At 46.7% G+C, this 12,124-nt stretch overlaps 1 protein-coding gene across 2 annotated transcripts in view; it reads left to right on the top strand.

Annotated features, from left to right (window-relative positions):
* LOC137431101 (integrin alpha-6) overlaps positions 1-12,124 on the top strand; it is a 148,492-nt gene that overhangs the window by 7,421 nt on the left and 128,947 nt on the right. For both annotated transcript variants that reach the window (XM_068122009.2, XM_068122008.2), the window contains exon 2: positions 4,197-4,318. In XM_068122009.2, coding sequence (XP_067978110.2) covers positions 4,197-4,318 — 122 coding nt within the window. The remainder of the gene's footprint in view (positions 1-4,196; positions 4,319-12,124) is intronic.

Here is a 12,124-nt window from a genome sequence, read left to right as displayed (position 1 = left end):
GTCCTCCAAATTTAAACAGTTTAGTCGCCCCATGGGCTGAGTTAGCGAAGGGTTTTGATTGGACAAATTGACATCCGGGACACATTGCAATAGTAATGAAAAGGGGTATCGGAGTCCCTCAGCTAGATTTGGTGTACTCCAAATTTAAACAGTTTAGTCGCCCCACGGGCTGAGTTAGCGAAGGCTTTTGATTGGACAAATTGACATCCCGGACTCGTTGCAATAGTAATGAAAAGGGGTATTGGAGACGGATGGGAAAAAGGAAATTATGGATTATTGTCGACGACATTTTGCCTGGTATTTCTAGTAAATTGGATTGGTTGCTGGAGCTGGAGCACTTATGCATAGGAAGACTTTTTTGTCAAAAAATTTTTTTGTCAAAGTCAAAATATAGTGGGTAAAAAACCCGGCAACTGGCACCTAAGTTCATCCAGGATCTGTCTGGGTTGCGTGCAGACACACTAAGCACCTTGACACTTAATCTACCACACTAAAGTCAACCTCTCTACTCTGGCTCCCTGTGCTGACTAACATCGCACACCAGACATTCACATGCAAGCATGAATGTCCAGAGTGTACCTTCAGCTGCAATCCAATGCTGACCTGCAAATCCACGAAGCGCCGCTGAACCCTCCAAGACTTCGACTGAAGTCACAGAAGACTTACTGGATTAGGGGGAATGAAGTGGCCAATACTAACGATAAGGAGTTGTGGCAGTAGCAGTGGGAAAAGGTATCAGTTCAAAATGGCCAGATAATCCAAGATCCCATGAAGGATCCTCCAGGCTTTGACATACAGAGACGCCAGTGGAGTGGTCCTACCTATCTCTCAATGTTGTTTACAAATAGATGAATGAATTCGGTAAAACAAATGCTTTCCTTTGGGCACCCATATATTATGCTCACCACAAATTGCACCACATTTTGCACCACAAATTATCCCATCAATTTTGGTTTTTGATGGCTAATGTGGGATGGATACAGTAGGTGTTGGCCTGTTTACTGAGCCATATCCGAGTCTTGCTTTTCTCACAACAACAACAACAACAACAACAACAGGCATTTTAAGGCCATTTTCCCTGCTAGAGCGGGGATTAGCCTTGCGGTCCCCATGACAATCTTCTCCATTTTGCCCTATTTTCTACATCTCCCCTTGTTAACCCCCTTGCCCGCATTTCTTCTTCCACCACCTTTAGCCAAGTCTTTCTCGGTCTTCCCCGTCCTCTACTTCCTTCTACATTCATTTCCATCACTCTTCTCAACCAGTCACTTTCATCCTTCCTCAACACATGACCAAACCATCTCAACCTATTTCTCTTCACAGCATCAATCAGAGGCTCTATTCCCATCATCTTTCGCAATTCATCATTTGTCTTCCTCTCTGTCAACGATACTCCGCACATCCACCGAACCATTCGCATTTCCACCCTTTCCAGCCTTCGTTGCTGCTCTACGTTCATTACCCATGTCTCACTCTGCAGTCCACACATAAATGTAGACTCGTGGTTACTTGGATGAACCAGCGAGTGAATCTGCTTTACCGAGCCTTGTCTCAATCAGTGGTGCCGACATGTTTTACTGAACTATATCTTAAACTTGCCTTTCTCAATCTGAACCTTCTTAAATCTGAAGTAGTTGGCATGTTGTCAGTGGTTGGATAAGGTATGTGGGTTAGGTAAGTGGTTTGATGTCAGTACAAACAGGCTGTTAATAATATTGTTGTGGAAATGACTTCAAGGAGTTAACATTGCCTAGCACAGTTTATAGTTATATCGCATATTAATTTTTTTGAATAAGTGTGAAGTAATTTAACCATGACATTGGATAAGCATCACTTTATGTCAAGGGGTATGAACTCCACCTTCCCTAATGTGTCTAAAAACCGTCATACATTTGATCCTTTAGTCACTGTTCTACCCTCCAGAATCTATCTTTTATGTTACGAGTACACCCGCTGATTACGGGAGTGGCAGGGAAGGTCATTCCTCTTTGGGGTATATGGATTACAGTCGATCTATGGACTGGTCTCAAGAACATTGGGTGTGTTCATTTACCAAGTTTCTTGTGGAGAGATCACCAAGTGGTTTAAGCATTCGAGCAAGCATTGCATTTAAAACCGTTAAGGAACGGCTGGCTTGGCAAGCACAAGCTAGCTGCTTGGTAAATGAGCACACCCCGGTCTTCCTCCCTTTCAGATTAATATCAAACAGCAGGAGCGAGTTTCAAAAGTTCGCTATGAAAAATGCCACGGTAGCGGCACAAAGGGCCATGTTATTAACCCAACATTTGTAGGTTATATAGAGTACAGTAGATCTTCGCTCAGCTCTGTAAGTAAACCTTACTTCACGGATGTCGGGATTCCTCCAAATTTCTTAATTTTTTTTTTTTTTTTTTTTTTTTTTGTATACTGAATCGAGGCTCGTGAAAGAGCTAACATTAACTTCACAAACAAATCAACCAGACAAACAAAACACACAAAAAGAGGGAGCGGAAAACAAGATGGGGAGAGAAGGGGAAGCACACAAACACAACATTTGAGAGCAGGGAGATGTGTGGAAGGGAGAGGGCTTGGGGGGAGGAGGCGTGGGAAGGGGGGGGGGGGTGGAGGGAGAAGTATAAAACACAAGGACACCAAGGACTTCCAGGACAGAAGTTGGTATTTCAAAAAAGTGGAATTGGGGTGAAATTAGCGGGGGTAGAAAAGATCAAGGTTTTGGATGGGGGAAGATACGAGATGGTGGTGAACAGCAGTTTTAAAGACCTGGAGGGTGGAGTGGGATTGAAGAGAGTGAGGTAGTTTGTTCCAGAGGCGGGAGAAGCGAGAAATGAAGGAGTGAAGGTGAGCAGAGAGTCTTGATTTTGGCAGTTTGACCATAAGAGGGTTGCAGGCAGATCTTGTGCGACCTGTAGGAATATTTGCGGGACAGAGCCCAGAGAGAGCTGGGGGGGCAAGGCCAGAGAGGAGTCGGTAGAAGATGGAAAGACCACCAACCTGCCTGCGGTGAGTGAGTGAGAGGCCCTTGGAGTTAGCTTCATCGCGGGAGATTCCAATGATTCTGAATGCTTTGGTTTCAACAGCGTGAAGACGAGCTAGGTGTGAGGCAGGAGCACCAGCCCAGAGGGGAGAGCAGTATTCCATTGAGCTGCGGATGAAAGCCTTGTATGTGGTGAGGAGCTCAGGTGTGCCAAGGAAGGACTTTGCACGACGGAGGATGCCCAGTCGGCGACTGGCTTTGGAGGCCAGATTTGAAATGTGGTTTTCTCAGGAAAGATCATGGCAGATAGTGAGACCCAAAAGCTTGAGTGACAGAACTTCTTGGAGAGGATTATTCAGAAAGTGGATGGGAGGGTTGTCCAGTCGGTCTTTTCGGAGATACATCGTAAGAGTGTGAGAAACCAACATTTGTAGGTTATACATAATTTGCATTTAGTGTTATAAAGGGCATTAGCGACTGTTTAAAAAGCTAAGCATACATATTTGTGGTTTATAATATTTTTTACTTCCTGTAGAAGCTCTTGCCCCCACGGAAACGCCATTATAACTATAAGCTATTTATACACGTTATCACTGCAGGAAAAACGCCTTGAGGAAGTGGGACATTAATAGTACTAATATTGTTTTGTAATAACATTAATAATGTAATTATTAATTTAAATTGCATTGAATAATGTAAAAATTAATAATTTTGTAATATATACACGTATATATGTTATTTTGTTTGGTCCCGGGACCACAAGATAAATTATATGACATTTTTGCACATATTGGTGAAAGGATAAGCTTCCACATGTGCGTTAAAAGTGTCTAGCAAGCAGAACCGACTCACTGAAAACACATACATAGCGCATGCGCAAAAAGCCTCTGTATGTTCCATACGTCATTTTGAAAGTCCCGCATTGATGCTCAAACGTAACATGAAATAATTCTGAAAATTATTGGTACATAAAATAACTCTAAAATCCCAGTTGCTGAAGGAAGGAGATGAAAATCTTTCCATTTATGATCCCAAAACAAAGTTGGCCATTTCTGCACATATTCGCCAAATATCCAGACCAAAATACTGGTGTCATCAGGATATCCAGATCAAAATACTTCCATTACCATATATAATTTCCCGATGTGTTTTATATTCTTAAAGACAGTCAAAAGTGGACATATTAAGAATTTTTTTCACAGCTTACTTTTACTCTTTGCAGATTACTCGTTGGTGCCCCCAAGGCAATATCTCAAGATAGGAAAACACCCGGCCTACCTACTGGAGCCATTTACAGTTGTCCGACTGACCAAAACTGCAAGGAAATAAAACTCGACATGACCTGTTGAGTGCTCCTTTTCTTACGTAAAATATAGAGAGGAATATCAATGTCATCTTTGTATTGTAGTTGAATTTGATGAGCCAAGCTGCATCAATGAGTAATTCTTGCTTTTATTTATGTCTGATAATAGTCATGAGTCTTGAATATTCAGTGTTAATCAGAACAAGAAGTAAGCTTTGGTTTGTAAGCAATACCAATGGTTTATTTTGTTTGGCAACAAGGAAGCTTCATAAAAGTTGGTCATAAAAATAAAAAATATTTTCTCTTGAGGAGGAGACTAGTTGATAAGTATCAAGGACTTTTCTCTTTTGTTTTGTTTTTGGCCTTGGATCCTTGGGTATGAGAGTATGCAGTTAAGAGATATTTTATGCACAATTCACACAATAAAAATGATCCAAACGAATCTGACACAACATTGGAGAGCAAATCAATATTCTATGTTCTATATGTATAATAATGTTATGTTTATGGGGGTAGGTAAGAGAATACCGTAGGGAAGGTAGGATTGAATATAAATAGTATGGACTGTGTGACGAGTAGGAGCATTTCGATGTAATAAGTAGGGAAAATGTAGCTTAAGGTTGTGTATTAATGTGCATCATATGAGGGGTGATGCTGTGTTCATTAGTGGTAGAGGTTAAGTTTCATTTCCCCTGTTCGTAATACCCTCTGGTGGCCATCCCTAACATTTATAACATCAGCCGGCCAAGCTATTCACGCTCCAATGGACACATAAGGCAAAGGCCCACCTAGGAGAGGCGGAGCTACAATGGTTCGATGGGTGGGGGACGGGGCCAGCAGGCCATGCCCTCCGAGTGACGTGGCCCAATGAGGTGGGTGGAGCGCGAGCGGGAATGAAGGCTCGGAGAAGAAGTTTTGAGATTCGGCCTTTGGTGTGGTGACCATGAGGAGGCTTGTGCTGCCGTCGCCCCCCGGAGTGACGTGGCCCGATGACGAAGGCGGAGAGCGAGCGCGGAGAAGAAGGAAAAAAAATTCTGAGGAGAGCGTTGCTGTTCTGTCGTGACAGTGAGGAGGATTTGGCTGCTGGGCTCTTCGATGTGCTGAATATACGACATTTTTGTCCTTTTGCGCTGTCCTTTCCCAAAAAAGAGGATTTTTATTTCTTGCACCGAATGGTGTGAAGTAGTGGATGGAGGAGAAAGGAATGAGAGCCGTGCTCCCTGCTCACCTCATTCCCGGGCACCCGCGGCGCCTTCAAAGCGCAGCGTTGCTGCCATTTTCTGGGCTTCTCGCCTGTGTGGCTTCGGGCTTCTGCGACTGCCGACCTTCCAAAGGACCCAGTTTGGGCCAGCTAAGTGCCGGAGCAGGGTTTCTTACCTCATCCTGTGTGCATGTTTGGGTCTGTGTGGAGGATCCTCACCTTAGCATTTTTACCTCAGCATTCGCTTTCTTTTTTTTGATTCCACACCTTAATTATTGTAAATAATTATTGTTACCTTTTTGTTGTATCGTTGTTTTTTTTCTTCGGAATAAACCCGTGTGTTTGCGAGGATAAACGCTTTGTGGTTCTTCAGGCCCTTGCACATCAATAACCACCATAATTGGAGATCGCCTTGGGAGTTAAAGTTTGTTCGGCTCATCCGACCAAGGCATGGTGGTAACCAGCTGCATACTTGACAATAATAATAGTGAGTGTTTATCAGTGTGTCCCCTCCATAACTCCAAAAGCATGAAACGTAGTGTCCCGAACCTTTGCATGCATACTAAGGGAACTCCATAGGAGTGCACGATTAAAAACTGGGTGTTTGGGTACATTCAAACAACCCTTTTGAAGAGAATTAACCAGCTTATTAAATTATCACAAAATCAGTCTTTATCCTCGGTCAGTATGCTATCCCTCACAGGGGTCTTAAGTTTCAGCATGCTCAAAAACCCCTTACCTTGGAACAGGCCGCAACGGTTTCTTCACGATTAAGCACTCAAGATATATTTTTCACTTTCCTCACTTACAACATCGAATGTCTGATCCTCATACCTACGAATTGCTGTATACATCACTTTTGTAGGTGCTATTGTTTTCATAATAAGAGCTTAAAGTGATTCATGCATTACATGAAGAGATTTTCCACGTTGACCTTTCATGGACTAATTAAAGTATATAATGGAAGTTTGGACATTTAACCCTCTGGAGTCTACTATATTTGAATTTGAATGCATTTGAATGCGGTTCGAGCCGATAAATTTGGCTTGTAGACGCCAGAGGGTTAAAAATGAAAGCGGGAAATCCATATAGTATTATGAATTCCATAAAGGCTCCTTAGTTCATAGCTGTTATGTCTGGCCACAGAGCATATATAGATATTTGCGGCTCTGAAATAAAACCCAGCCATTCCTTATTAACTGATGTTTATAAGCCATGGCGATACAGCACCAAGCGGTGTAAATGACTTCTTTTTTTTTTTTTTTATCACAGCAGACTTCGTTTATGAAAATTTAATTACAAATTGACATTAAAGACAATGTTAAGGTTATAAAAGTGTTATTCAACTGTTTTCGTGGAGTGCTTGCTTGAGTGCTTAAGCCACTTGGTCAGTTGACAAACTTGACAAACTTCCATGGTGATACTGCAGTTTGGTTCTCCATGGGGACATCTTAGGAGTTAGGAAGGCAAAATAAATGAGAGGATTATAATTAGTAAAGCAACGGGACAAGCACCATGGCAGGATACGGTAATCTTCATCCTGATTAAGCAGCATTTTTCACAGAAGGAAGGTATGCACACTTGCTCTAAGTCGTCTAGTCTGGGTTAGAATCCCGACCCAGCCATAAACTGTCAACCCTCTGTTCACAGGCAGAGTATTTCATCAATGTGTGTGCCATCCTTAAGGTGGACCTTAAACTGGGCGCCACATTTGCCGGATTTTCTCCCCCCCTCCCATCCTCACTCTTCCCACCCCTTCTTCACTCTCTCCTATCCCTTCCTCTCACCCCTCCACTCCCCCTCTCATTATCCTCCTCCCCCTCCCCACCTTCTCCCACTTCTTTCTCTCTCCTCCCACATCCTTGCCCTCCTGTTGCTTTCCCACCCCTCCTTGCTCCCCTCACTCTCACTCTTCTCGATCCCCTCCCCCCCCTCAACCGCCCTCCCACCTCTCACTCTTTCTCTTGTTCCACCTCCATCCTCGCACCCTCTCCCTCCTGGAGTGTACAGTTTAGCAACATGCGGTGAGGCATGGCTCTCCCACCCTTCCCCGCTCTCCCACCCTCTCGCTCCTCCCCCTGCCCCACTCCTGTCTCTCCAATCCCCTCACTCTCCCTCCTGACCCCAACTGAATCCCCCCCCCCCCCCCTCTCTCTGTTTCTCTCTCCTTTCTATCCTTCCCCCATATCTTTCTCTCCCACATCTCTCTCTGTCTCCCACCTCTTTCTCATGCTCCCCTCTCTTTGGGAGGGTGGCTGGGAATCTGGAGGTAAGGGGTGGGAAGGGGTTGAAGAGTGAGGGGAAGGAGTGAAATCTCCCACGCTTCCTCACTCTTCCCCCCACCTCTCTTTTCCTTCCCCCTCTTTCACTCTCATCCCTCCTCCTTCTGTCTCTCCCTCCAGATCCCAACTGAATACCCCCTTCTTTCTGTCCTCTCCCACTCCTTCCCCTCCTCTCTCTCCCACCCCTTTATCTCCCACTTCTTTCTCTCTGCCCCACCTCTCTGGGAGGGGCCTGGGAGTCTGGAGGGATGGGGGTGGGAGGAGGGAGTGGGGTGGGAGGGGTGTGTGGGAAAAGGAGGGGAAGGGGAGTCCAGAGAGAGTCCAGAGGAGGGAGTGTGGTGGGTGGAGGCAAGGGATGTGGTGGGATGAGGGACCCTGTGGGTACCTTTGTAGTATCATCAAACTAAAATACGCAATTATGGGTCTGTCTGTGCCGATTTTGGAACGCGATACATTCGGTCGTTAGTTATCCAGTCTCAACCAAACTTGACAGGAGGACTGAGAAGAACAAGACGTGATGAAGGTTGTAGCGCATTCATTTGCCCCCCTCCCCAAGAGAGTTTTCTCCCAATAGGGAGTTTTCCCCTCTCATGGGGATGCGTGTTGAGGTGTATATCAGTGTTACGTTAGCTTTACCATGGCGTTTTTCCAAGGCCGCTTCTAATAACAAAACAAATAATAGCATAATATTAATGTTATTCCAAAACAATATTAATACAAATAATATCCCACCTCCCCAAGGTGTTTTTCCTGCCGTGTTAACGTGTATAAATAGCTTATGCCATTGTCGCAGAAGCAACGGCCTACCAGAGCAGAAGTAAAAATATTGTTGCGGATATGGGATTTGGATCCATCCATATCCGCTTGTAAATATTCCCCTATTTCCCCAATACTTCCCAACTATCCCCAATCCCCCATTCCCTAGTCCCATTTTCTGTAAACAACACTCTGTAGCCCCGACCTCCCCCTATTTCCCCCATTAAATGTCGCATCCAGGTCCACCGCATCTCACGTAGACAACTATAGGACATCTTGCTAGTTATTCTTAGTCTATGTCAGTTAAGGACTCGTTTCCATTAATTCTGACTCTTCGTTGCACCAGAATGTGATTGTATGGCACCGTTAGAAAGTTTAGGACCTCCCAATACCTCCCCGCAGCTCTTCCTCATGGTACAACAACAACAACAACAACAGCGGCGGCGGCGCGGGGAGTGTGCGTCCTCACTCCGGCTTGGTTAGCCGCCATTGAACATGTGCTCCGACGGGGTTACCACGCAGGGGCTCGCTGTCAGCTCCTCGTCAAGGGCGGAGCCCGGTAACCCCCCCCCCGCACCCAATAGAAGCGGCGGACCGATTCCATCTGGGGCGGAGCTAACGAGCCGAGGGCGTGTCACTCCCCGCTGAACATGCGCAGGAAGAGGGAGGTGACGTCAGATGCGCCCACACCACGGAGAGAGAAGACGCCACCTCCAAGCGCTGAATACCTCCCCGCATCTCTGGACCGGACCGCGTTTGATTCTGCCCCTGAGCCAAGGTGCACCTTGTGCTATCGACTGCCTGCCCTTCCTTGCCATCAATCCCCGTGTAAGTCCGTCTTGTCCCGTTTGTCTGTGGTCTGTCGGGGATAGATAAGACTGTGTCTAAGTGCCCATCTTTTCAGTGCTTTACCTCTTACCGTGTAATCTACCCGTTTCTGCATCACCAATATTATATCCTCCTCCGGAGGTCTTGAGAACTGTACCCCTTGTGTCGTTGCATTAATCCCAGCCGTTGTGTCCTTTCCTTCATTGATTTAGCACAGCGCGATTCGGCCAACGTTCGAGTGTAATCGGGTAAACTGTGCGAACACGGCGGCCATTCCGCTCGGTCAAGCAACATCTAAGTCGTGTCCGTAACAATTGGTTGTCAGGAGTTGGATTCGGACCTGGGACTAAATTTGTTAGGCCCAAATTTTGGAACACCAATTGTACTATTAGAGTAACAATTGGTGTCGAGGAGTGAGATTGGACCCGAAGCGCGCTTCACGCGCTCGAAATTATAACGGCGAAATTTGATTGTGTTTTACAAAAATAAAAACCCGAATTTTGAAAGTCGCGCTATGGCAGATCAAGACGGCTGGGTTCCGGTAGAGGAGAGTGAGGCAGGGTCGATCCAGGACCAAATTGAGGGACAAGAGGAGAGCGAAGCAGTGAGGGTGGCAGGTTCGCAAAATAGCGTCGTCGCGCACGAGGTTACGGGCGCGCAAAATGGCGCCTCGCACATGGCCACGGCGACCGCGCCCGCGACCGTAGTAGCGCCACCGGTGGATTTGAACCTTTTTTTTTATACAAATGAAGGCCCTTATGGACAAGAATAATGAAGAAATGGAAAACAGAATGATGGGGGCCCTTATGGGACAAATGGGAGACCAAATTGGAGGTTTGAAAAACAGTATGGGGGCAATGAGGGACGAATTGGGGGGCAAAATGGGGGTCATGGGGGGCGAAATGGGGTCCAATAGCGAGAAATTGAGGGAGGACATGGGGGCCAATAGCCAACGGTTAGAACAAAGGATGGGGTCCAATAGCGAGAAATTGAGGGAGGACATGGGGGCCCAGATCGGAGGGTTAGGGAGTAGAATAGAGGGATTAGACAATAGATTAGGGGAAATACAGGAGGGGTTAATGGGGGTAGAAAACAGAATGGCCGCTCAAGAGAATCAAATGGAAGGGATGCAAAAGGGGTTAGAGGGGTTAGAAAACAGTATGGAAGGCAAATTGAGGGACATGAGGGACCAAGCGGAAAGGGAAGTTAAACAAATGGGGCAGCAGATAGAGGGGGTCAGAATGGGTGTAGAAACTAAATTGGATGCTCACAGGGAGGAAATGGAGCAGATGAGGGTGGCATCTGGGCAGGAGATGCAAGTGATGGGAGAAGAGATCAGAAGAGGTGTGAGTGAGGAGGTCGGAGGAGTGCGCGAGGAGGTGAGGCACTGTAAGGAGCGCATGGAGAAGGAGGTGAGAAAGGGGACTGTAAAGTTGCAAGGGGGCATAGAGGACCTGACGCAGGAGGTGGAACAGCTGACGGTGGGACAGACTGAGTTAGTGGAGCAGGTACAAAGGAACACTGCGGTACTAGGAGGGTTAAAAGCGACACAGAAAGAACTAAAAGACGACTTGATAGCGACGAAGAGGGAATGTCAGATGGTACGTGAGGGACTGACAACGAGGTTGGACGAGGTGACAGAGGTAATGGAGACGAAGGACCGGCAGGTGAGGACGCACATGGAAACGGTCAAGGTAGCCTTAGAGGACGAGCTTGAGGAGACGTACCAGGAAATAAAAGAGGTGAAGCAGAAATTAGAAGAAGTGGAAGAAGGGGTGAGCGAAATTAAGAAGCGACGGAGAGGGGATAAGAAAGAGATAAAAGAGGAAGTAAAAGAATTGGTCCAAAGTCTGTGTTTGGATCGTGATGATGTGCTCATTAACCGGATGAGGGATTCGCAGGTGATGGAGGAGAAGCGAAGAGGAAGAGGACCCGGTGTAAGTGGTGACCAATATGGTCGTGCGTATGATGCGCCAGGGGATTTAATAAGCTTGGGGGTCGAGATGGACCCGGGTGTTCGTGAGAGGCCGTTGGTGAAGTGTGCGACAGGTCTGGTGTGCGAAAAAGGAGGTGTGCGAGGAAGTCCGACTCTGGGGTGTGTGAGAAAAAAGTGCGTGCCAAGGAGTGAGGGTGCTGTCGAGAGTGAGTCGGTCGTAGCACATGTGCGAGGGAGCACATGGAAGCGCGTAGTGAGGAGTGTTACGGAGGGTGTAAAGGGAGAATGCACGCCTGTGGTGAGTGTTACAGAGGATGTAACGGGAGAGGGTGTGCGAGAAAGATGTGTGACGGACAGGTGCATGGGGAAAGAGTGCGCTGTCAAAAGTAAGGAAGAGTGTACACCTGTGGTGAGTGTTACAGAGGGTGTAACGGGAGAGTGTGCACGAGAAAGGTGTGTAACGGATGGGTGCATGAGGAAAGAGTGCGCTGTCGAGAGTAAGGGTGAGTGCGCTGTCAAGAGTGGAGGTGAAAGTAGTGAGAGTGACACGGAGCGTGAGTTGGTTGTGACAGGTGAGCGAGGATGTACACCTGGAATGGAAGGATGCACACCTGGAATGGTAGAGCGTGTGTGGGAATGCACACATGAGTTGGTCGTGAGGCACGTGGTTGGGTGTGCGAGTAAGAGCACACCTGTGATTGTCACAGAGGAGGTGACCGAGGAGGGGGCGCGAAGAGGTGTGTTGGTGAGGTGTGCGAGCGACGAATGTGTGCCAAGGTGTTCGGTGGTCAGGTGTGTGACCAAGGCTGTGAGTGGAATGAGTGTACCTGGGTGTGTAAGGAAA

The sequence above is a fragment of the Myxine glutinosa genome, chromosome 7 (assembly GCF_964187855.1).
Source record: "Myxine glutinosa chromosome 7, kmMyxGlut1.1, whole genome shotgun sequence".
NCBI lineage: Eukaryota > Metazoa > Chordata > Myxini > Myxiniformes > Myxinidae > Myxine > Myxine glutinosa.
Note: the sequence above shows the minus strand (reverse complement) of the source record. Positions and strands in the feature narration are given on the sequence as shown.